Source organism: Lynx canadensis, chromosome B1 (assembly GCF_007474595.2).
Source record: "Lynx canadensis isolate LIC74 chromosome B1, mLynCan4.pri.v2, whole genome shotgun sequence".
Lineage (NCBI taxonomy): Eukaryota > Metazoa > Chordata > Mammalia > Carnivora > Felidae > Lynx > Lynx canadensis.
In genome coordinates, this window is record NC_044306.2 from 136,313,072 (window position 1) to 136,340,069 (window position 26,998).

At 36.1% G+C, this 26,998-nt stretch overlaps 1 protein-coding gene across 8 annotated transcripts in view; it reads left to right on the top strand.

Annotated features, from left to right (window-relative positions):
- The window catches only part of WDFY3 (WD repeat and FYVE domain containing 3), a 244,267-nt gene that overhangs the window by 95,557 nt on the left and 121,712 nt on the right, over window positions 1-26,998 (top strand). For all 8 annotated transcript variants that reach the window (XM_030313522.1, XM_030313515.2, XM_030313516.2 and 5 more), the window contains 7 exons: window positions 1,040-1,232; window positions 2,468-2,654; window positions 4,979-5,145; window positions 9,625-10,092; window positions 11,072-11,173; window positions 13,251-13,444; window positions 25,796-26,253. In XM_030313522.1, the coding sequence (XP_030169382.1) occupies window positions 1,040-1,232; window positions 2,468-2,654; window positions 4,979-5,145; window positions 9,625-10,092; window positions 11,072-11,173; window positions 13,251-13,444; window positions 25,796-26,253 (1,769 nt within the window). The remainder of the gene's footprint in view (window positions 1-1,039; window positions 1,233-2,467; window positions 2,655-4,978; window positions 5,146-9,624; window positions 10,093-11,071; window positions 11,174-13,250; window positions 13,445-25,795; window positions 26,254-26,998) is intronic.

Genomic DNA, 26,998 nt, shown 5'->3' on the forward strand with positions numbered 1-26,998 from the left:
AACCCTAGCTGAATTCTGCAAGTAGTGGCTCTTAGTGCTTTGAGCACTTGTGTAATGTGTATTCTGCAAATCATAGTTAAGGAATATGTTTTCATCTCAAAGTTTAAAAAGTTTTGAATATTCTTTGAAAGCCAGGCCATAGAAGATTTTTGGCTACTAGATGTAATTGAAAGACACTTTTGAATTAGGATGATTTTATTATTGTAATACTCCTTTCTTCTTGTATAGAAATTGTAACAATTTGAAAGTATTTTTAAAGACCTGTTTTTACTTTTTTTTTTTAATTTGTTTTTTAATATTTATTTTTGATGGAGGGAGGGAGGGGGAGAGAGAGAGAGAGAGAGAGAGAGAGAGTGTGTGTGTGTGTGTGTGTGTGTGTGTGTGTGCGCGCGAGCCAGGGAGGGACAGTGAAAGAGTGAAACACAGAATCTGAAGTAGGCTCCAGCCTCTGAGCTGTCAGCACAAACAGGGGGCTCAAACTCACACACTGTGAGATCATGACCTGAGCCGAAGTTGGAACCACCCAGCCGACTGAACCACCCAGGTGCCCCCTGTTTTTACTTTCTTACCTCCATAAAACTGTCCATTTTAGAGAAGAAAATTCCATCTCACCTATGACAAACTAAGAACTAAAGAGCCAAATTAGAAAACTAAAATGTTGACCTCGAAAGTTACTGTTGATTTATTCTATTTCAAAGAGTCAGTGTGCAAAAATACCACGGAGAGGAATAGATACACAGAAGGCTTTTCTTTCTTTCTTTCTTTCTTTCTTTCTTTCTTTCTTTCTTTCTTTCTTTCTTTAAATGAGCTGATAAAAGTAGGGCTGGCTTACTGTTTTACCATAACACACTTCTAAATTATAGGTGTCTTTTTTAATGTTGCCTAAGGTAGAGAACCCATCATTGTGGCTTTAATGATATCACTTAATACTAACCCTGAACTCTCGGGGTTTTTAATCATCAGATGTAGTCCTTTTCTAGCTCCTCCCTTTACCCAACCATTCATTTATTTAAATACAGATATGTTTTGTGTTTTTTAGATCTTAGTGAAACTCTGCAGTTTTGTTTCTCCGGCGGAAGAGCTGGCTCAAAAAGATGATCTCCAGCTTTTATTCAGTGCAATAACCTCTTGGTGCCCTCCCTACAACCTGCCGTGGAGGAAGAGTGCTGGAGAAGTCCTTATGACCATATCCCGTCACGGTCTTAGTGTCAATGTAGTGAAGTATATTCATGGTGAATATTTCTTTATGTTAATTTTAGGAGCTCTACGTTTCTTCCAGTTTTCTTCATATGATGACAGATTGCTTTTTATTTCTCAGTTCTCTAAAGGTTCTATTTTAAATTAAAAACTATATTTGCCAGGAGAAAAAAAAATATTCTTTGTTTGTGAGGCATTTCAAATGTGAGAAATTTTTATATGTTCCAAACAATAGATATATACAGACTTGAAATAATTTCATTGTCATGTAAATGTTTAATCATAATGTAAGTTCTGTGTCAGCCTATTCTTTCCTACTCTTCTATGAAAAAAAACTATATTTGAGATACTATAGTTTAAAGCCTTTCTCAAGATACTTCATAAATGGATAACTATGTATCCAATGTAGCATAAATGAAATTAGGTAGATTCTTTACCAGCACTAAGGAGAAATTATCCATTCTGTTCAAGTCCTATATAAGTGTCAGCTATAATGTCTTTATAGACATTTAAATGTCTAAATAGAAGATAATGTACCATCTCAAATACTTCACTTATTATATATTTTTTCCTGAAAATCCTTCAAAATAATTTTTAATACAACTTTTTTACTCACCTAACATCAGTCCTTCATTAAATGTTCTTGCCTCCATTTCTGTGTTAAATCTTTTTAGCCTTTGTTATATGACACTGGGTTTTTTTAGACAAATAAATTTCATTACATATATGAGAAAGTCTTTTTTGAAAAGCCTTCAATCCCCAATGTCAGTAATAGGTACAACTTTGCTTTAAACGAGTAACAAGTAGTGCAAGCATAATTTAAAAAATTTTATTTCCCGAAGTATTTATGTATCTCATTGTCCATATTCACTCTAATTTTAGCTTTTAAACTAGTTATGGATTTTTATTTTTAAACATAGAAGATAGGGTTTTTTTCTCTTTCTTTGACTATACTAATATAATAGCTCAAAAATGTAATTTGGCAGCATTTTGTTTAATGAAAAATATCCAAATATGGTGTAAAAACTAGATAAATGTCAACTATTTTCCAACATTTCCTGTTTTACCCTTTGTTTACTACTTAGAGACAGAGCTTTTCCAATGAATATATATATCATATTTACTTTTAGAATGTGTAACATTTATCTTATAATATTTCATAGATTAATACTTAATGTTTCACTTAATGTTTTATTAAACACTGTTAAGAATCAAAATTTTCTTAAGCAATTGACATAAATAATATGTATTTAATTCTTAATTCTTACAGAAAAAGAATGTTTATCTACATGTGTTCAGAATATGCAGCAATCAGATGACCTGTCTCCCCTAGAAATTGTTGAAATGTTTGCTGGGCTTTCTTGTTTCCTCAAAGATTCCAGTGATGTTTCCCAAACTCTTTTGGATGATTTTCGGATATGGCAAGGATATAATTTCCTTTGTGATCTCTTGCTTAGGTAAAATCCCACAATTTAAGAACATATTTTAAATGTCTACTCAGTTTTTTTCATCATTGGGAACAGCGTGGTTTGGGGTTATGGAAAAAAAGGAATTAATGATTTAGTTAATGTATACTTTATCCCCTTGACTTTAATCACTTCTTTTTATTCCTGTTCTGTCAACAGAGTACAAAAAGTGAGTTTAAACTGACAAATGCAGGCTACAAACTTGGTGGAGTCAGTGGTTAGGTGTGAAAGTGTATGTACTCTTTGGTAGCTGAGGAAAAAGAGCTTAGGTGAACTAATGAACATCTTCGTAAAGTGTAAACGCTTCTCGCTTAGTTACATTTTTAGTATTTCTTACTATACCAATGGTTTATTAATGCAGTGAATAAGAATAATTATGTAGATTGAGTGAGACCTTACAAATGTATATATAAAACAAAATGTTTCACTAGCCCCCTTTTCCACCCCATATGTTTTATACATATCATGGGAAAATGGCTGGTTGGAATTTTATTAGGAAGAAAATACTCATGCCTCATTAGTTGTTTTGGCTCTTTACTTACTTGTAAATCATTTGGTCTGTTGTAAGCCAGTACTATTTTGTAAACTCCTTATATGTAACACCAGTTTAACCCAGTTGCCAGTACTACTAGGCAACTTCCCAGAAGAGAATTTTGCATATATACCCTAATTTACAAAGGAGGACATAAAAGTTGATGAAATAAGCCTTTCACATTACTAGAGGGTGTTAATTGGTGTAATCCTCTGAGGACACAGGTTGGTCAGATATTATCAAGAGCCTCAAAAATGTCGATACTCTTGATAGAATAATTTCACTTATGTTTATTAATCCTAAAAATATAATTGTGAATATTGTAGGCAAAACTTTATGCATATTAATGATTCTGAATTCTGATTTCTGCTGGCCTTCCCCCGTCTCTCTCTCTCTCCCCAAATTTGTGGTTGGCTCTTCATGGCCATTAAAAGAATATGTAAAGAGATTTTATATAAATGGAAGAGCATTTGTATTGACACTGGTAAATGGAAAAAACAGGTTATAAAATTCTTTATATGGTATAAAAATTACTATTAAGACCAAACTTTTCACAATAAAAAAGTACATAAACCATATCAAAATGTCTAAGTTATGAGCCTAAGCATATTTCTTTTCTACTTTTGTACATTCTCCAGCTTTATTAATTTTTTTTGAAGTTTATTTATTTTCAGAGAAAGAGAGAAAGGGGGGAGGGGCAGAAAAAGAGGGAGAGAGAGAATCCCAAGTAGACTCCATGCTGTTAGTGCAGAGCTAGATGCAGGGCTCTGTTCCATGAACCTTGCTTGAGATCATGACCTGAGCTGAAATCAAGAGTTGGACACTTAACTGACTGAGCCACGCAGGTGCCCCTCTCCAGTTTTATTTTAATGAGAATAATTAGTTCTATTAGGAAGCCCCAGTAAATCTTACTCTTTAAAAAAGATAGTTTTGCACCCCATTTTGTGTTCTCAAGCCACAGTCAAGAAATAATTCCATAATGACTCCAAATGTTCTTTTAAAGAAACATTGTTTTAAAAAATTGTTAGACTCTAAGGACTATTTAGTGTATTCTAATGAGTACCTGAATTAATTAATGAATACAGATAAAGACTTAAAACTTTCCAAGAAATTAATTTTTGAAAGTTAACTGAGAAATTGTCTTTGGAAAGAAATGGTTAATAAGATTTTTGGTTGTAAACAGTGAAACTTTATAACCTTGGAAATTTAGGAAACTTAAGAGAGATTTAATCTAATTCTTTTATTTTGAAAAATTTTTTTTAACGTTTATTTATTTTTGAGACAAAGAAAGACAGAGCATGAACGGGGAAGGGTCAGAGAGAGGGAGACACAGAATCCGAAACAGGCTTCAGGCTCTGAGCTGTCAACACAGAGCCCGACACGGGGCTCGAACTCACGGACCGCGAGATCATGACCTGAGCCGAAGTCGGCCGCTTAACTGACTGAGCCACCCAGGCGCCCCTAATTCTTTTATTTTGTAGATACTTTCTACCAAAGGCTAAAGTGAGCTATCTAAAATAACACTGTTAAATGTAAAATCAGCACTTATATATGAGGTCTTTAGACTATTTAATATAATTTGCTTTCATTATGGTGTAATGTCTTATAATAAAATTTATAGATTTTAAAAAATAGTATGTTTTTATATAGGAAAACTTGTACGATGAAACCTCTTGGAGTGCTTTATATATTATTGCATGTACAAATTGAAATTTTCTTTCTGTGTTAAATTTGAAAATACAACAAGAGAGAAAAAATATTTACTAAACCATACTTTTCCTAGATTGGAACAAGCAAAAGAAGCAGAATCCAAAGATGCCTTGAAAGATCTGGTTAATCTGATAACTTCCCTAACAACATATGGTGTCAATGAACTAAAACCAGCTGGTATTACCACAGGGGCACCCTTTCTATTGCCTGGATTTGCAGTACCTCAGCCTGCAGGCAAAGGTGAGTCCTTTTTTTTGTTTGTTATTTTCCCCTGTTTTGAGCCACTCAGAGAAACAGAGACAGAATAAATTAGTTTGACTTTGATTTCTCTTTATGGTACATGTATAAAGGTAATATGCTGTTTTTCATTAGAGTTAATGGTTTCTTTATGGTGCAAGTTCTTAAGTGATAGTCTTTAGCAGATCAAATACTTCAAATATATATATATATATATATATATATATATACACACACACACACACACACACACACACACACATATATACACATATGTATATATAATGAAAATATTATAACATCAGTGAAATTTACATCTTAATATTTCATCTTAACATTCAAACAACAGTCGGAACATGCCTTTTTTGAACATTGGCATGCTAAAGCATTTCCAATTTACATGGTTGGAACTTGAGTAACACGCTGATTGCCATGTTTTTCTCTAGAAGATATAAACAGAAAGCATGAGGTACAAGTGCTTATATTGTAAAACTGAGCAATGTAGGTATAAAGAAGTTATATTATTTCAGGTCAGAGAATAAATTTTATAGTTCAGATTTCCTAACTTTGACTCCTTATCTAGTGATTCTTTTACTAAGAAACCTTGTTTAGTTAATAACATTTAGTTACCTAAGAGTGCAAGCTAGTTTTACTGTTTATTTTATTTTTTTTTATAAAAAATATTTTTTTTAATGTTTATTTCTGGGAGACAGAGTACAAACAGGGAGGGGCAGAGAGAGAGGGAGACACAGAATCTGAAACAGGCTCCAGGCTCCAAGCTGTCAGCACAGAGCCTGACACGGGGCTCAAACCCACAATGTGGGGGATCATGACATGGGTTGAAGTCAGATGCTTAACCGACTGAGCCACCCAAGTGCCCTATTTATTTTAAATGCATAATAACTGTTATGGAATATAATAAGCCTCAAGGCCTCTCATAGTTTCTTTCCTGTGATTGTCACTAAATATTCAATATAGTTATGATATTTGGGCATAAAATTTAGCCAGAAGATATCAACATGTGTGATTGTTTAAATTCCACAGTATGTTATCTATGTATTTTATGACATAGAAGTTAATGGTTATAAATTTTTTTATTCAGTGAGAATTAATGGATATACTAGAAAGTCCTAAATTTAATTCGCTGGAGAAAATTCTATTGAAAAGTCATGAGTTAGGTTGGAGTTGTCAGACAGACTTCCTACAGGGACTTGTACTGTCAGTCTGTAGGTTGTACAGAACTCTTCAAGTGAGTCTGTGCAGTAAGTAGAAATCCAGGCATATCTTACTGAGTAGTTAAGCGTTTCATTTTATTTAATTATTAAGAAAAAAATAGGACTCTCAAAAAACTTCTAATTTACAGACTGTAGCTTGATTATTCTACAACTATTTGAGTTAATTTAAAAATATTTCACAGTATTCTTCCAATTTTAAACTTTATTATTGTTTCACTTGGTTAATCCGATCATGATAGTGGTACAATAGCTGGTTATATTCACATAATTTTGCAATGAGAGAATTAATGCAGCAAAATTAACCTTCCTCGAATGTCTGCCTTATATTGTCCCATCTGTAACTGGGATAGTAAAATACATAACCTTGCAGGGTTAACTGTGAGAATCCAGTGACCTAATGTGAACGAAAGCAACGTTAACTAGAAAGGACAGTGCCCTAAGAATCAGAATTCATATGATTGTGAGTTATCTAACCTTTCTAAATATCACTTTCTTCTTCAGAAAAATTAATATAATATTCTATAAAATGAATGGATCAGGATAGATCATTTTGAGTTTCAGTTATAACTCAAAAGATAGCTATATCCCATGGCCTGCATTGTAGGGTTATTGTGCTGACTAAAGGAGATAGCTCTATTCACATAAAGAGAGTATGGAATGTCTTTTTTCTCTGGTCAATAGTTGAGACATAATTGGCATATATTAAAATTTGTCAATTTTTAGTGTCGAATCTGATGCGTTTTCATAAAGGCATATGGTTGTGCAATCACCACCATAATCATGATATGGAATATGCCCACCCTTCTAAAAATTTACTTGTTTCCCTTTCCATTCAGTCCCTGCTTTCCCACCAACTTGCTAGCAATCATTGATCTCCTTTGGTGTTGCCCTTTCTAGAATTTCACAAACTGGAGTCATAGAGTATGTAGTTTTTTGTATTTGGCTTCTTTCACTTTTGTGATTCATTCATATTATTTCGTGTATCTGAAGTTCCTTTTTTGGATAGTATTTCATTTGGATATGTCACAATTTGTTTACCCATTCACCAATTGACAGCATTTATTTAACTATCATGAATAAAGCTACTGTGAACATTTATATGAAGCAAGTCTTTGTGGGGACATATATTTTCATTTCTTTGGGGTAAATACCAAGCAGTAGAATTGCTGGGTCATATGGTAAATGAATATTTAACTTTACAAGAAACTGCCAGACTGTTTTCTCAAGTACTCACACCAGCAATGTAAGAAAATTTGCTTTACATCCTCAGCAGCACTAATGGTGTTAGTCTTTTTAATTTAGGTAATCTAGTGAGTATGTAGTAGTATCTCGTTGTTTTCTAATTTACATTTTTCTAAATGATTTTGAGCATCTTTTAATGTGTTATTTGCCATTTGTATCTCTACTTGGGTTCAGATCTCTGTGCCCAGTGTTTGATAGGATTGTTCATTCTGGGATTTTAAGAGTTCTTTAGATATTCTGGATAAATCGTTTATAAGATGTATGTATTTTTTGTGTTATAGTATGTTTTCCCGATCTTAACTTGACCTTTTTTTCTTAGTGGCATCTTTAGAAGAATGTAACTTTTAATTTTGATAAAGTCCAGTTTATCATTTTAAAAATATTTTGTAGGGAGGCACTTGGGTGGCTCAGTTGGTGAAGTGTCCAACTTTAGCTCAGGTCATGATCTCACAGTTCTTGGGTTTGAGCCTCACATTGAGTTCTCTGCTGTCATTGTGGAGCCTAGAACCTGCTTTGGATCCTCTGTCTCTCTCTCTCTCTCTCTCAAAAATAAACATTAAAAAAAATATTTTGTAGGTTTGACCTCAGATTGAAAAATGTTACTTAACCCCAAATCCATAAAATGTGTGTTTTCTTCTAGGAGTTTCATATTTTGATTCTTATATCAACATCTGTGATGCATTTTAAGTTAATATTTGTATATGGCAGAGAATACGTTTTTTTTCTTCCAGTATGGGTATCCAAGACCTTTTGTTGAAAAGACCATGTATAGGGTGCCTGGGTGACTCAGTCAGTTAAGCGTCCGACTCTTGATTTTGGCTCAGGCCATGATCTCATGGTTTGTGAGATCGAGCCCCATGTGGGGCTCTGTGCTGATGGCATAGAGCCTGCTTGGAATTCTGTCTCTCCTCCTCTCTTCCTCTCCCTCCCTCTCTCTCTACCTCTCTCTCTCAAAATAAAAAAAAGGGGGGGGGAGACCATGTACAAACATATATCTGGGATTCTTTTTCAGTTCTGCTCCATGAATCAGTGTGTGTCTGTCCTTAAGCCAAAACTATAATTTCTTGATTACTGTTATCTTTTTTTTCTTTTTACTGTATCTTTAAAATAAGTCTTAGAGTCATTTTAAATTGTCTAATTTTGTTTTTCTTTTTCAAAATCACTTTGGCTTTTCTATATCCTTTGAACTCCATATAAATTTAATCATGTCAAATTTTGAAAACAAAAAACAAAAGCCTGAGACTGAGAGTTGACTGAGAATACTTAGAATGTAAATCAATTTGGGGAGAATTGACATCTTAACAATACTGAATCTTCCAATCCTTTTCATTTTTTAAAGAATGTCCACGCCAGGGGGCACCCGGGTGGCCCAGTCAGTTGAGCTTCCAACTTCAGCTCAGGTCATGATCTCGTGGTCCATGAGTTCAAGCCCCACATCGGGCTCTGTGCTGACTCCTCAGACCTGGAGCCTGCTTCTGATTTTGTGTCTCCCTCTCTCTCTGCCCTTCCCCTGCTCACTCTCTGTCTCTCAAAAATAAATAAACGTTAAAATATATATATGTATATATACTAAAAAGAATGTCCAAGCCAGGATTAGTTTTTCTAGTTCTGTGTTTATCTTCTTTTTAGTTTTTTTTTTTTTTTTTTATGTTTTAAGTTTATTTATTTATTTTGAGAGAAAGAGCACAAGTGGAGGCGGAACAGGAGGAAGGAGAGAGAGAGAATCCCAAGCAGGCTCCACACTGTCAGACAGAGCCTGATGACATGGGGCTCAAATTCACGAACCTTGAGATCATGACCTGAGCCGAAACTGACTGAGCCACCAGGCGTCCCTGTTTGTCTTCATTTAAAAATCCAGCTTTTTCTTTAAGGCACTATGTTAATTTCTTGACATAAGTAAATAGTTGATAAGTATTACAATTCATGATCTGTTTAAATAGACTAGTTTGCCACGATTTAAAATGTCACATAGTACCTACTTTTGTGTTCTTGTTTTCCATTTTAGGTCACAGTGTGAGAAACATCCAAGCCTTTGCAGTTCTTCAGAATGCATTTTTAAAAGCAAAAACCAACTTCCTTGCCCAAATCATTCTTGATGCCATCACAAATATTTACATGGCTGACAATGCCAATTACTTCATCCTGGAGTCACAGCACACACTGTCACAGTTTGCAGAAAAGATTTCTAAGCTCCCAGAAGTACAAAGCAAATACTTTGAGATGCTGGAGTTTGTTGTTTTTAGCTTGAATTATATCCCTTGTAAAGAACTCATTAGCGTTAGCATCCTCTTAAAATCTAGCTCTTCTTACCACTGTAGCATTATTGCAATGAAGACGCTTCTTAAGTTTACACGACATGACTACATATTTAAAGATGTGTTCAGGGAGGTGGGCCTTCTGGAGGTCATGGTAAACCTTTTGCACAAATATGCTGCTCTCTTGAAGGATCCAACTCAGGCACTAAATGAACAAGGTAAAGCATTTTCCATTCACTTTTTATGATAAAAGGGTTTGGGCAGCATGTTTTGTTCATGTTTTGCCATTTATTTGGCTATAGATTTGAATGACTTACTCATCTGCATTGTGATATCCTTGCAAATAATTCACACAGTTAACTTGTTCATTCAACCTCTGTTAGGGAATTGGGAAGGAGCAGGGGCCATTGTAGTAGAAAATAATTTACGGTAAAAATTAAGGGAAACATGGTCCACATGACTCATGGCTGCTACTTTCTGCTTCTAAGAGGGAATTTAAAAAGCTCCTAGAAAGATTTGGAAAGTTTAGGTGCCTCAAAATGTTTTTAATTACAGAGAACAAAAAAATATATATCTTTTTAGTCATGTTATGTATATACACATGTATTATTATTTAGGTACCGTAAATTTGATATTTTTCATCCTTTCTAATAAATCCAATAAAAGCATAGCAGTTTCTGGCATTTAAGTATTAAATATGTTGAATTAATATAGTTTGAATAGATGCACTATTCATTAACTTTTCTTTCTCTTTGGTGCCTTAAAATCTAGCATCCTCTTGTTAACTGCTTTGATTAGGAAAACCTTTGTGAGAAAAATACTTTTAACTTTGGCATCCCCTCCTTTTTTTAAGTTTTTATTTGAATTCCAGTTAACATATAGTGTTATATCAGTTTCAGGTGAATGATCTAGTGACTCAGCAATTCCATATATCACCCAGTGTTGACATTTTCCTTTTTAATATTTGTTAGACAGTTGTAACTTTCTAGCCACACCAAAATAAAACCTGTGAACACTGATTTTGACTTTATTTTGGTAGCCAGTGGACATGTGTATCATTTTTAAAGGTTGCATTATATCAATTGCATTAGTGGTAAAAGTGAATATTAAAGAAATAATTAAATTATCAAAAACCTGAATCAAAAACAAAATAAGCATACAACTTTTGTGATTTGAACCTTTGATCCTTTTTCCTAGGGGACTCAAGAAATAATAGTTCAGTTGAAGACCAAAAACACCTGGCTTTGTTGGTTATGGAGACCTTGACAGTGCTGCTTCAAGGATCAAACACAAATGCAGGTGACTAGCCAGGCTACTAGCAAATGCTTTCAGAGAGTGTTCTCTCTGATTTTATCTTCTCTAATGATTCTTGCTTCTGAAATGTCCTTATCACTTATAGAAAAAACTATTGATTCAGTGATGGTTCCATCCTATGTAGAAATGCAAGACTTTCAACCTTTATAAGTCTATTGACAAAGTATGTAACATTATTATTATTTCAAAATATGTTCTTATATTTTATTGCTGTTTATAGTATGCCTTGTTTTTGAAATAGTTTGGTTTTTTATTTACATATTATACTCTTAGTTGAATGGCTTTGCTTATTTTCCAAAATATCTGCTCTCTATGATGATTTTCTTAATTTTTAGTAATTCAACTTAAAGTATTATAATGTTACATCTTTAAGGAAGTATTGAAAAGTGATTCTCTAATAAAACTTGCCTCTCCCAGGTAAAAAGGATTTATTAAGTCTTTATCTTTGGCCTCAACTTCTCTTCAGTTCTTTTCTGCCCATCATTGACAGTCCACTTGTATTTGTAAAATACCACTCTTGCTCTTAAAAAAAGATTACTTGAAATTTTAGCCAACATCAGAAATCTCTCAGGCAACAATGTCAATACAGTTCGAGAAGAGTATTGGGAAGATGAATCGAGATGAATAGGCTGGGTTCAGGTCATAGAGAGCCTTTTAGGCCATGCCAAGGAAATGTGAATTGTATTTTAAGTATTATGGGAAGCCACAAATGGATGAATGAGTGAGCGAACAAATAAGTGAGCTAGTGAACACATGCATGTCTATTTGCCTGAGTATGCAAAGGAACTCAATATTCAACATATTTAATATGTATTGTGTGTCCCAGGCACCATGCTAAGTGTTAGAGATACAAAGATGATTCTTGCCCTGAAGGAATTACCACCGGATAGAAAAAGATGTAAACATGTAATTATATGTCATTACTTAAATACAGTTTTGGCAAATGCCAAAACAGAGTTGAATGAATTCAGTAGGTAATTTAAGAACGATATTACTAACTATGTGATCTTGGGCACATAGTGCTTTGCTCACAGTTAAGTGTTCGGAAAATAATAGCCATTATGATTATGTAATGCGGACTAACTGGCCACCTGGAAGTAAATACATGGCTTTCCGTGTGCTAAACCTCAGCACATGACTTTAACGCTCACTTCTTACAAAGTTTGCAAAGAGAAAGTCATTAAGTTGAGAGGACAGTGGCTGCTACAGCAAAATACACTGACATCTTTTCACTCAGGAAACATTTATAAAAATACAGACTTGGAGGAAATCCCAAGTTTAATGGGGACCAAACATATAACCAAATAATACTAAACTGTTTGATATAAGTTATTGTAATAGTGGCATATACCAGGTACTCTAAAAGCATAAAGCTTTAAAGCTGGGCTATTTTAGGTATCAATCCTGTTCTGACACTTGCTAGCTGTGTGAACTTGGCCATGTTACTTAACTTCTGTATGTCTCATTTCCTCATCTGTATAACAGGGGATGAAGAATCAATCTACAAGGCTTTGGAGCAGTAAAGTGGTTTCTTTTTATTATAGAGTTTGTCTTTTTTTATTCGTGTGCTCGACTTACTTGAAAAGTTTTGTTCCTTGCAATGTTACTCATTGTAGAATAATGTATTCCACTCCTTTCTTGCTACTATTTTGAATGTCTCATTCAGTTTAAATCTCATTTATTTGGGCTATTGTTCCTATGAGAGCTTTTTACACAAATTGATTTCCATTATTGTTCAGCTTAAAGCCTTTACATAAAAATATTGGGTCTTGTTGGAGGCTACCTGTGGAATTCCTGTATGTTCTAGATTTGGAGAATGTGAGCATGGTGAACATATTAGGGTGTTATTCTTGCATTAAAGACATCTAGAGAGGATTTGGTTATGCCTTTGCTGACATCCCACAGTGCAGTTTTGTGTTGAATTTAAAAGGGGAAATGGTTGGGTGCATCTTATTTGCATTCTTTTGAGTTACTCTTCCTACAAAAAGATCAAATTTTAATTCATCTGATTTGTCTTAGAATGTTTTAAGTTAGCCCATGTTGTTCTTTTTTCTCTTTCAAGGAATTTTCCGGGAATTTGGAGGTGCAAGATGTGCACATAATATCGTGAAGTACCCTCAGTGCCGGCAGCATGCCCTGATGATTATCCAGCAGTTGGTGCTGTCCCCAAATGGGGAGGATGACATGGGCACTCTCCTGGGGTTAATGCACTCAGCCCCACCGACAGAATTGCAGTTGAAGACCGACATTTTAAGGGTAAGTTGAATAACCGTGTTACTATTCTTACTGTTCTTTTACTGTTAATATCTGTGGTTATTTTTTAATAACTTAAAACTATCCTAAGCTATTCCTGTAGTTTTTCTTCAAGTCTAATAATATGCCAAAATCATAGTCGTAGAAGAAAAGCCAGTATCTTCTCTGGCCTCCAGGGTCCTCAGGATTCTGTCTCCTTCCCCTCTGACATCCTTTCCTCACACCCTTCCCCCATTCCTGGCACAGACATCATAGGTCGTATACCTACCTTCTAGAATCATATATTTCCTTCATTAACTTTTGCTTTCTGCAATGAATTTCTCAGGAATAAGTTTATTTTTTTCTTTGTGCTGTGTACATTTCATCCTGTTTTGATAGTTGTTTTGAAAATGAATTTTATTTTATTAAAAAAATATTTTTAACATTTATTAATTTTTTTTGAGAGCGAGAGAGAGAGTGTGCATGCCAGAGCAAGCGGGGAAGGGACAGAGAGGAAGAGAGTGAGAATCTGAAGCAGGCTCTGCACTGTCAGCACTGAGCCCAAAGCAGGGCTCTATCCCACGACTGTGAGAGCATGACATCAGGAGTCAGATGCTCAACCAACTGAGCCACACAAGCACCACTATGCATTTTATTTTAAAACACAATTAATCTGAGCACAACTCACAGACAAGAAGGAATTTACACGTGTGTCAATATTTAGGAACATTTGTATGTCAGAAAGGATTGTTTAGAAAAAAATAAGTGCCTTCAAATGATGTTAAGGTTGTCAGCTTTTTAAACGTTTTCCTTCTTTCTTGGTACCTTTTTAATTGGGTTTGTAAAACATTAGTAGATAGAGTTACCAAGAAGTAAGTAGCTGACCTGTAACTTTAAGGCAGCGTTGTTCTGGTAAATGGTAATAACTCTTAGACTGGAGCAGGGTTGAGGGGGGTGATCCTAATGTGTCGCATTTATTGACTTCCATGATGTGACTACTGCCACGGTGACCTGTTTCAGGCAATTAATGTGTTACTGAATGTGGATTGGGAAGAGACACACAATAGCACCCCATTGTAAAGTATCTTAAGAATACAGGTAATAGGGGCACCTGGGTGGCTCAGTCAGTTAAGTGTCTGACTCTTGATTTTGGCTCAGGTCACAGTCTCACAGTTTGGGACATCAGTCGCTGTGTTGGGCTGTGTGTGACAGCTTGGAGCCTGCTTGGGATTCTCTTTCTCCCTCTCTATGACCCTTCTACACACCCCCACGGCACCTTATTGTCTCTTGCTGTCTCAAAAATAAATAAACATTAAAAAAATAAAGGGGCGCCTGGCTGGCTCAGTCGGTTGAGCATTCGACTTCGGTTCAGGTCATGATCTCACGGCTCATGAGTTCGAGCCCCACATCAGGCTCTATGCTGACAGCTCGGAGCCTGGAGCCTGCTTCAGATTCTGTGTCTCCCTCTCTCTCTGCCCCTCCCCCGCTCATGCTCTGTCTCTCTCTCTCTCTCAAAAATAAACACTCCAAAAAAAAAATTTTTTTTAATAAATAAATTAATTAAAAAAAGAGTACAGGTAATAGTAAAATATAGAAAATAAGTAGGAAGTGATGAGTTTCGAGTATTTACTTTTAGTTTGTTTTAAAATAATTTATTTAGGGGTGCCTGGGTGGCTCAGTTGGTTAAGTGTCTGACTTCAGCTCAGGTCATGATCTCACAGTCTGTGGGTTCGAGCCCCGCATCAGGCTCTGTGCTGACAGCTCAGAGCCTGGAGCCTGCTTTGGATTCTGTGTCTCCCTCTCTCTCTGCCCCTCCCCGTTCATGCTCTGTCTCTCTCTGTCTCAAAACTAAATAAAAATATTTAAATAAATTAATTAATTAAACAATTTATTTAGTTGTAAGTTATAGACCTTTTTTAATTATGGCTATGTTTTAACAACTAGCACATAAAATTCCAAAAATATAACACTTGCCTTTCAAGAGCCAGTATGAGCTGGCTCTAACATTCCATTGCTTTGAGGACAGGAGGGAGTGTGGGGTGAGGAGGACTGGGGGGACCTCGACTTCAATTCCCATTTTCACTGCATTCAGAACCGCCTCTTGGTGCCTCTGTTCAGCTGACACAACCACAGACCTGTTGATTTAATTTGTAATTATTGGGACAGAAACCCAAAATTCTGTATGTAGTATTTTATGATTCTGTCAATGCACAAATTTGAATTATATGCATTATGTTTATTGCAGATTCATATATAGCTGATGATTGTGTCTAACAACCACCTACCATCAACATTTCATTGTATCTTTAGGGTTTGCTCCTTACCATTAATTATTGACTTCAGCAGCATATTAGATTATTACCAGTATTTGAAAATTTTCAAATACTGAGATTATGCTATGATGATGTCAGGAGTGCCAGGAAAGTACCAGTTTTGAGGTAGTAGGAGATGAACTTATCCAGAAGTATGTGATACAGACTACTGGACTGAGGACTTTTGGACTCAGTCAATTGTTTTTCTAACGCTTAAGCCTAATTCTAACCTGTGATACGGTTTTCTGAATATTACTTTACCTCTGAATATTACTTTACCTCTGAATATTACTTCACCCTTCCTTCTATATACAATAATACTTGTACTGTTTCCCCAGTGTGTTTTTAAAGATTATGACGGTCATGGGCTTATATCAGGCACTTTGTTAACGCTTTTGCAGGTACTTCCTGTGGAGAACGTTATCGTTACTACCCTTACACAAGCGAAAACCCAGGCACAGAAAGATTAAGTGGCTGACTGTAGTAAAACATTTTGTAACATTGGAGTCAGAATTTCAACCTGAGCATTCTGACTGTAGCCCTTGCATTTAATCTCCAGGCTAGATTATAAAATGTTTAAAAATAAAAAAAGTTACAAAATATTATGGTCATATGAGTTGATATTGCAAGTGTAAGTACAGTTTATTAAATTTGACAAGGTGTGGAAACTATACTATCAGATCCTATTATAATGGAAATTTATTGGCAGAATAATGGAAGGAATACATTGTACTTTAGAATTTTATTTATATATACAGATTGTATATTTTAAAATAATTAAGGCATAGTTATATATAATTTCTGTAGTATATTTTGAAAGGGTAATTATATGTATTAATATTTACCATTTCTCTTCTTCAAATACCATTAGAAATGGGAGACATTTTAATAAAATGACCTTTTCAAGAATAATGATTGGAAAGGTTGTAAACTGCGTGTTAGGTAGTATTAAATATCCATGGTGTTCCAGTGGCTGAAACAGAGTGAAAAGGAACCCATGTGTCAGCACAGATTTCAGATTGTTGTTTGAGGCAGTAAGTGGCATGGTTAGGTGCACGAGTAGGGGCATCATTGCACCTGGGTTTATATCCCCTCATTGCCATTGTGTAAGCTGAAAATTTTTGGCAAGTTATTTAACCGTGTTGAACCACATTTTAACTGGATAGTAATAGTGCCTAGCACACAGCATTATGGACAGGTTTAAATAAGATAGTACACAACTGAAAGAAGTGCCTTGTACATATTAAGAGCCCAGAAAATGTTAGGCAGTTTTATAATGTGTTATTTTTAATATTAAACTAAGTTAAAAAGTGTGGCAGTTCAGAGAAAAATAGTTCTAAAAGATTGTTTTACTTGCTTGACCTTCAGGTTTTATTTCACAGTACTTAGAGCTATTCTGGGCAAGAGCATGCTTTCAGCTATCAGACTCTAATTCACTTTGCAGGAGAGTCTGTCTAATAAGTCCTTTGAAGTGACTCCTCTTTCCAAAGTATCAGGATATGGTCACTTTATATGAGTTGAAATACTTCCGGTCTTGGCTGCCCTGATTTCTGATCCTTTCTAGAATAAATCAGTTTGCATACATACACAGTTATAAATGTTCGTGATTGTGTAAAATTATACTAGAATGTGTATTTTATTTATTTAATACAATTACTTTGTAAATATCACTGAATTTACTGACATCATTATCCATCAAAGACATAGGAAAACTTTTCCATCAGGATTTGGGTGTAGCCTTATTCTATCAAAAGAAATATGTGACAGTGTTTCCTAAAATTATCTCTTGCCTTTAATACATCTCTTAATTGAAGTGTAATTAATACACAGTGTTAAATTAGTTTCAGGTGTACAATATAATGATTCAACAATTCTATACATTACTCAGTGCTCATCACTATAAGTGTAGTCTTAATTCTTTTCACCTGTTTCACCCACCCCCCCCCCACACCTCCCATCTGGCAACTACCAGTTTATTCTATTTGAGTCTCTTTTTGTTGTGTCTTTTTTTTCTTGTTTGCTTGCTTTCTTAAATTCCATGAATTATGGTATTTGTCTTTCTCTAACTTATTTCACTTAGCATTATACCCTTTAGATCCATTCATGTTGTTGCAAATGGAAAGATCTTCTTTTTTATGACTAATATTCCATTACATATATACACACCACATCTTATTTATCCATTCAACTATTGATGGACACTTGGGTTGCTCCCATATGTTGGCTGTTGTAAATAATGCTGTGGTAAACACAGGGGTACATACATCTTTTCGAATTAGTGTTTTTATTTTCTTTTTATAAATACCCAGTAATGGAATTACTGGATCATATGGTATTCCTGTTTTTAATTTTTTAAGCAACCTCCATGCTGTTCTCCACAGTGGCTACACCAGTTTGTATTCCCACCAACAGCACATGAGTCTTCCCTTTTCTTTACATCCTCACCAACACTTGTTATTTCTTGTGTTTTTTATTTTAGCCATTCTGACAGGTATGAGATAATATTTTGTTGTTTTGATTTGCATTTACCTGATGATTAGTGAATTGGCTTACATACAATACCCAGTGCTCATCCCAACAAGTGTCCTCCTCAATGCCCATCACCCGTTTTCCCTCTCCCCTACGCCCTGTCCACCCTCAGTTTGTTTCTGTATTTAAGAGTCTCTTGTGGTTTGCCTCCCTCCGTGTAACTGTTTGTTTTCCCCTTCCCTTCCCCCATGTTATTCTGTTAAGTTTCTCAAGATCCACATATGAATGAAAACATATGATATCTGTCCTTCTCTGACTGATTTATTTCACTCAGTATAATACCTTCCAGTTCCATCCACGTTGCTGCAAATGGTATGATTTTGTTCTTTCTCATTGCCAAGCAGTATTCCATTGTATATATAAACGACATCTTCCTTATCCATTCATCAGTTGAAGGACATTTAGGCTCTTTCCATAAGGTGGCTATTGTGGCAAGCGCTGCTATAAACATGTGCCCCTATGCATCAGCACCCCTGTATCCCTTGGATAAATTCCTAGTAGTGTTATTGCTGGGTCATAGGGTAGTTCTATTTTTAATTATTTGAGGAATCTCCACACTGTTTTCCAGAGCAGCTGCAGCAGTTTGCATTCTCACCAATAATGCAAGAGGGTTCCCATCTCTCCATGTCCTCGCCAGCATCTGTAGTTTCCTGAGTTGTTCATTTTAGCCACTCTGACTGGTGTGAGGTGGTATCTCACTATGGCTTTGATTTCTGTTTCCCTGATGATGAATGACATTGAGCATCTTTTCATGTGCCTGTTGGCTATCTCGGTGTCTTCTTTAGAAAAGTGTCTGTTCATGTCTTTTACCCATTTCTTCACTGGATTATTTGTTTTTTGGGTGTGGAGTTTGGTAAGTTCTTTATAGATTTTGGATACCAGCCCTTAATCTGATATATCATTTGCAAATATCTTTTCCCATTCCATCGGTTGCCTTTTAGTTTTGTTGATTGGTTCCTTGCAGTGCAGAAGCTTTTAATCTTGATAAGGTCCCAATGATGAGATCATTCTTGCTTTTAGTTCCTTGCCTTTGTAGATGTGTATAGCAAAAAAATTGCTGCAGCTGAGGTCAAAGAGGTTGTTACCTGCTTTCTCCTCTAGGGTTTTGATGATTTCTTGTCTCACATTCAGGTCTTTCATCCATTTAGAGTTTATTTTTGTGTACGGTGTAAGAAAGTGGTCTAGTTTCATTGTTCTGCATGTTGCTGTCCAGTTCTCCCAGCACCATTTGTTAAAGAGACTGTCTTTTTTCCATCGGATACTCTTTCCTGCTTTGTCAAAGATTAGTTGGCCATACATTTGTGGGTCTAATTCTGGGTTCTCTGTTCTATTCCATTGGTCTATGTGTCTGTTTTTGTGCCAATACCATACTGCCTTGATGATTACAGCTTTGTAGTAGAGGCTAAAGTCTGGGATTGTGATGCCTCCCACTTTGGTTTTCTTCTTCAATATTACTTTGGCTGTTCAGGGTCTTTTGTGGTTCCATACAAATTTTAAGGATTGTTTGTTCTAGCTTTGAGAAGAATGCCAGTGCAATTTTTGATTGGGATTGGACTGAATGTGTAGATTGCTTTGTGTACTATTGACATTTTAATAATGCTTATTCTTCCAATCCATGAGCATGGAATGTTTTTCCATTTCTTTGTGTCTTCTTCAGTTTCCTTCATAAGCTTTCTATAATTTTCGGCATGCAGATCTTCTACATCTTTGGTTAGGTTTATTCCTTTATTTTATGGTTCTTGGTACAATTGTAAATGGGATCAGTGTCATTAATTCTCTTTCTGTTGCTTCATTATTGGTATAAAAATGCAACTGATTCCTGTACATTGATTTTGTACCCTGCGACTTTGCTGAATTCAGGTATCAGTTCTAGCAGTCTTTTGGTGGAGTCTTTCGGATTTTCCATGTAGAGTATCATGTCGTCTGCAAACAGTCAAAGTTTGACTTCTTCTTTGCCAATTTTGATGCCTTTGATTTCCTTTTGTTGTCTGATTGCTGATGCTAGGTCTTCCAACCCTATGTTAAACAACAGTGGTGAGAGTGGACATCCCTGTCATGTTCCTGATCTCAGGGGGAAAGCTCTCAGTTTTTCCCCATTGAGAATGATATTAGCTGTGGGCTTTTCATGTATGGTTTTTATGATGTTTAGGTATGTTCCTTCTATCCCAACTTTCTTAATGGTTTTTATTAGGAAAGGATGCTATATTTTGTCAGATGCTTTTTCTCCATCTATTGACAGGATCATATGGTTCTTTTCCTTTCTTTTATTAATGTGATGTATCACAGTGATTGATTTGCTAATATGGAACCAGCCCTGCAATCCAGGAATGAATCCCACTTGATCATGGTGAATAGTTCTTTTTATATGCTGTTGAATTCGATTTGTTAATATCCTGTTGAGAATTTTTGCATCCATGTTCATCAGGAATATTGGCCTGTAATTCTCCTTTTAGTGGGGTCTCTTTCTGGTTTGGGAATCAAGGTAATGCTGGCTTCATAGAATGAATCTGGAAGTTTTCCTTCCATTTTTTTTGAACAGCTTGAAAAGGGATAGGTATTAATTCTGCTTTAAATATCTGTTGAATTCCCCAGGGAAACCATCTGGTCCAGGGCTCTTATTTGTTGGGACATTTTTGATAACTGATGCAATTTCTTTATGAGTTATGGATCTATTCAATTTTTCTATTTCTTCCCGTTTGAGTTTTGGTAGTATGTGGGTGTCTAGGAAATTGTCCATTTCTTCCAGGTTGTCCAGTTTGTTAGCATATAATTTTTCATAGTATTCTATGATAATTGCTTGTAATTCTGAGGGATTGGTTGTGATAAATCCATTTTCATTTGTGATTTATCTATTTGTGTCCTCTGTCTTTTTGAGAAGTCTGGCTGGGGGTTTATCAATTTTGTTTATTTTTCCAAAAAACCAACTCTTGGTTTCATTGATCTGTTCTACTATTTGTTTGGATTCTATATTGTTTATTTCTGCTCTTATCTTTATTATTTCTCTTTTTCTGCTGGGTTTGGCATTTGTTGTTCTTCTAGTTCCTTTCGGTGTTCCGTTAGATTTTGTATTTGGAATTTTTCTTTTTCTTGAGGTAGGCCTGGATTGCAATGTATTTTCCTCTTAGGACTGCTTTTGCTGCATCCCAAAGGGTTTGGATTGTTGTGTTTTCATTTTCAATTGTTTCCATGTATTTTTTAATTTCTTTCTTAATTGCCTGGTTGACCCATTTGTTCTTTAGTAAGATGTTCTTTAACCTTCATGCATTTGAAGGTTTTCCATACTTTTTCCTGTGTTGGATTTCAAGTTTCATAGCACTGTGATCCTTAAGTGTGCATAGTATGATATCAATTCTTATATATTTATTGAGGTTTTGTGACCCAGTATGTGATCTCTCTTGGAGAATGTTCCATGTGCACTCAAGGAGAATGTATATTCTGCTTTAGGATGGAAAGTTCTAAATATATCTGTCAAGTTCATCTGGTCCAGTGTATCATTCAGGGCCATTGTTTCTTTATTGATTTTCTGTCTAGATGATCTGTCCGTTGTTGTAAGTGGAGTATTAAAGTCCCCTGCAATTACCACATTCTTACCAATAAGACTGCTTATGTTTGTGATTGATTGTTTTATATATTTAGGTGCTGCCGAATTCGGTGCATAGACATTTATAAGTGTTGGCACTTCTTGATGGATAGACCCCGTAATTATTTTAAAATCTAGTGTAAATCTAGTTTGTCTGATATAAGTATGGCTACTCCAGCTTTCTTTTGACCTCCGGTAGCATGATAGATGGTTCTCCATCCCCTCACTTTCAATCTGAAGGTGTCCTCAGTTTTAAAATGGATCTCTTGTAGACAGCAAATAGATGGATTTTGTTTTTTTATCCATTTTAATACCCTGTGTCTTTTGATTGGAACTTTTAGTCCATTTACATTCAGTGTTATTACTGAGAGATATGGGTTTAGAGTCATTGTGTTGTCTGTAGGTTTCATGCTTGTAGCGATGTCTCTGGTACTTTGTCTCACAGGATCCCCCTTAGAATCTCTTGTAGGGCTGGTTTAGTGGTGACGAATTCCTTCAGTTTTTGTTTGTTTGGGAAAACCTTTATATTTCATTCTATTCTGAATGACAAGTTTACTGGATAAAGGATTCTTGCCTGCATATTTTTCCTGTTCATCACGTTGAAAGTTTCCTGCTCCTCCTTTTTAGCCTCCCAAGTTTTAGTAGATAGGTCTGCTGCTATCCTTATATGTCTACCCTTGTATGTTAAGGCCCATTTTTCCCTAGCTGCTTTCAGAATTCTCTCTCTATCCTTATATTTTGCCAGTTTCACTATGATAACATCATGCAGAAGATCGATTCAAGTTACCTCTGAAGGGAGTTCTCTGTGCCTCCTGGATTTCATTGTCTGTTCCTTCCCCAGATCAGGGAAGTTTCAGCTATGATTTGTTCAAGCACAGTTTCAGCCCCTTTTCTCTCTCTTCTTCTTCTTCTGGAACTCCTATGATACAGATATTGTTGCATTTCATGGAATCACTTAGTTCTCTAATTCTCCCATTGTGATACAGAATTTTTTTATCTCTCTTTTTCTCAGCTTCCTCTTTTTCCATAATTTTATCTTCTAATTCACGTATTCTCCCCTCTGCCTGTTCAATTCTCACTGTCACTGCCTCCAGTTTATTTTACACCTCATTTACAGCACTTTTTAATTCATGACTATTTTTCAGTGCCTTGATCTCTGCAGCAATAGATTCTCGTCTGTCTTTGCTTTTTTCTAGCCCAGCAATTAATCTTATGACTATTTTTCTAAATTCTTATTCAGTTATACTGTTTCTGTTTGTTTTGATCAGTTCTTTAGCTGTCATTTCTTCCTGGAATTTCTTTTGAGAATTCTTCCGTTCCATCATTTTGGCTAGTTTTCTGTCCCTTATGTGTCTTAAAAGCTTATTATGTGCCCTGTTTCTGCAAGCACTACTATATTAAAGAGGGGCCGTACACTGTCTAGGGCCTGGCCCTTCAGGAGGTGTTTTTTGGAGTTACTTATGTCTGTTATTGTGAGTTTGGTTACTTTATTTCCCTACTCGTAGTGATGTTTTGGACCCTCCACCAGGTGTACTTTGATTGTCGAAGTAGCCCTGGAAGGGAAAACAAACAGACAAATAAACAAAAAACAAACAGAAAAAGAAAACACACAAACACAAAAAACCCAAAAACAAAAAGCCAGAAACGCCAGCTACCAGTAGACAACAGGGTGGAGGCATTGCTGATGGAAGAGGCATTATCCCATACAAAGAGAGAAACAACAGGGTGGGGAAAAAGAAAAAATAAAAATTGACCAGGCATAGAAACTATAGCCTTAATCTAGAGAGAGAGAAAGGAAAATAAGGAAGGAGGTATAGAACATGTATCAAGAGAATGGATTAAATATGTCTGCTTAAACAGACCAATAACCAGAGTAACCAGACTAGAGGAGGGAAGAAATAAGAAGAAAAGGATGAATGTATCTATATAGTAAGAATTGTCCAAGAATTAAACCAGACAATGCAACAGAGCTTGTCTGGAGCAAGGGCTATCTGGTTCATCAGCGTTAATCCCACTCTAGTAGATATGTAGTTACCAGGCACCAAGGGGCATGGTATGGTGTAGGCAAGTACCGCCTCCACTGTGGTTATGCTGTCTGTTCCTTGAAGTGCTCCACCTATGGCCTGTCAGGTTGTCCCGGTGGGTCCCTGGAAGCAACTCTGCTTCTTCTTCCCAGACTCTTGGGATTCAAAGTCCTTTGGCCTCAAGACGGCTTTGTTTGAGAGACAGGGGACCTTCAGATCCCCCTACTTCTCTGCCATGTTGGCTCCCCCTCCAACCCCTCTCTTCTGAGGAATTGCGGCTTTGACCCACTCAGATTCTCTGGAGGAGGGTCTTGCTGAGCAATGGGCGAGTGCAGCCCGACTCCAGGAACATTCACAAGATTGTGCTTCTGCCAGTGCCCAGAGACTGTTGGCTGGGTGCCAATCCGCCTCAGAAAAAGTTTGTGCAACCTTGTAGCAGCAGCATTTCAGGGTTTATGGAAAATGACAACACACATCTAGCACCAGGCTTCCCCCTTAACGTCCTTGTTCCACCACCAGCGAATGTGGTTTTTCTCTGGGGCCTGCTGGTACCTTTGCCTGTGGGGTGGCCGCACAGCCTCTACCAAATGTCCTCCCTGCAGAGGAACCGCCACTCCCCTTGTGGCCCGTGGACCCCTCGGACCTCGCTCTCTGCTCTTGGGGATTTGCCCTTCTCACTAGAGCACCACCAGGTATCAAGCTTTGGAGCCTCAGACTCTGCACTCCTCCTGTTTATAAAGTCTTGATGGAATTTTAAACCCTCTCCTTTCTCCCTTTTTTTGTTCAGTCCCTGAAACTGTTTCCACTTTCCACTTTCTCTCCAGCTGCTTTGGAGGGGAGGTGCTTTTCCCATACTCTTCCCCATCTCCGACCTCTCTCCGCAAGCAAAAACAGCTCCCTGCCCTCCTCAGCTTTTCTTTTTCCTAGTTCACCTCTCCGCGCTGTGTACCTGCCGAGTTCTGTGGTTCAGGTTGTGCAGATTGTTGTGTGAATCCTCAGATCACTTTTCTAGATGTGCAGGATGGTTTAGCGTTGATCTGGCTGCATTTCAGCAATGAGAGATGCAAAAAAACTTCCATGCTGTTCCGCCATCTTGGCTCTCCTCTGATGATTAGTGATGTTGAGCGTCTTTTCGTGTGTCTGTTTCCCATCTGTGTGTCTTCTTTGGAAAAATGTCTGTTTATGTCTTCTGCCCGTTTTTACATTGCATTTTTTTGTTTGTTTGGTGTTGTATAAGTTCTTTATATATTTTGGATATTAACCCCTTATCAGATAATCATTTGCAAATATCTTTTCCCATTCAGTAGGTTGTCTTTTTTGTTTTATTGATGGTTTCTTTTGCTGTGCGAAAGCTTTTTATTTTGATATGGTCCCTATAGTTTAATTTTTACTTTTTGTTTCCCTTGCCTTAGCAGACATGTCTAGAAAAATGTTTATACAGCTGATGTCAGAGAAATCACTGCCTGTGTTTTTTTTTTTGTTTGTTTTTTGTTTTAGTTTTATGGTCTCAGATCTCATAAGTAGGTCTTTAATCTATTTTGAGTTTATTTTTGTGTACAGTGTAAGAAAGTGGTACACTTTCATTCTTTTGCAGTTTGCTGTCCAGTTTTCCTGGCACCATTTGTTGACGAGACTGTTTATTTTCCCTATTGTATATTTTTGCCTCCTTTGTCGTAGATTAATTGACCATATAAGTGTGGGTTTGTTTCTAAGTTCTCTATTTTGTTCCATTGATCTCAATGTGTCTATTTTTGTGTAAAATGGTATTTTTTAATTAGTAAAATATTTGGCATGCATTATAGGGCTGGTTAATGGGAAATGACAAAAACATTACTATTGTATGTTCGTAGAAATCATGTTCCCTTTTGACATTCATGTATTTTGCTTTAATTTGAATTATAAGAGGTTTTGTTTTTTTCATCCCCTGTAGGCCCTCCTATCAGTCCTTCGAGAAAGCCATCGTTCAAGAACAGTTTTTAGGAAAGTTGGAGGATTTGTGTACATTACATCCTTGCTTGTTGCCATGGAAAGGTCTTTGAGCTCACCACCCAAGAATGGCTGGGAGAAAGTGAACCAGAATCAAGTGTTTGAACTTCTCCACACTGTGTTTTGCACATTGACTGCAGCAATGCGCTATGAGCCAGCCAACTCTCATTTCTTCAAAACAGAGATTCAGTATGAGAAGTTGGCAGATGCTGTTCGATTTCTTGGCTGCTTCTCAGACCTAAGAAAAATAAGCCCCATGAATGTCTTCCCCTCAAACACACAGCCATTTCAAAGACTTTTGGAGGAAGATGTAATCTCGATGGACACAGTGTCACCCACTTTACGGCACTGCAGTAAACTCTTTATTTATCTCTACAAAGTAGCTACAGATTCTTTTGACAGGTATGGCTTTGCTCTGCTCTGAATTAAAGGGATGCTCTGTGTGACTTCAGCATTAAGGCTTGAATTATAAGTTAACTTGAAAGGAAATGAAAATGAATCTTTTATTTGCTTGTTTATCACTTATTTGCGAATATTACCGTTGCTCTGATGTTAAGGTTTTCAACATGAACATTTGTGTATTATTTGTAAATCTAGGGTCAGTTAGCTCTTGATGTACTTAAAGTAAGTTTCTATAAAGTTTACTTTAATGCTGGTATTTACTATTGTTCTTTCTCCTCTATTCTCAACATTAGGTATATCCGGACTTAAAGATATTAGTTATCAGCAGGAGACAGTGGTTATGATTATATGTATTTCCAGACGGAGAATATATTCTCAACATTCATAATCACTCTCAATATTTCATGATCCTTGAAAAAGAATATAGTTCCATAAGAGACGATGATAGTTCAAGAGTCTATCAGATTTCTTTACTTATTCGTTCATTAAAAAGTACTTTACGAACAACTGTTCCACACGATGTTATTTTGAGAGTTCAAGCACAAGACTCCTTTAGACGTGGCCATCCTTTAGCTAAAACACAGACACATAAATAAGCAACTACAATATATTGTGATAATATCTACAATGAGGGAGTTCCAGGGTTCTAAGGTGGATCATAGGAGTACCACTTTACTTAAATTAGTTATTTTCAGTGATTAAAGTGTTCTCAGCTTGAAGATAATGTGAGAGTGGTCATGGTGCT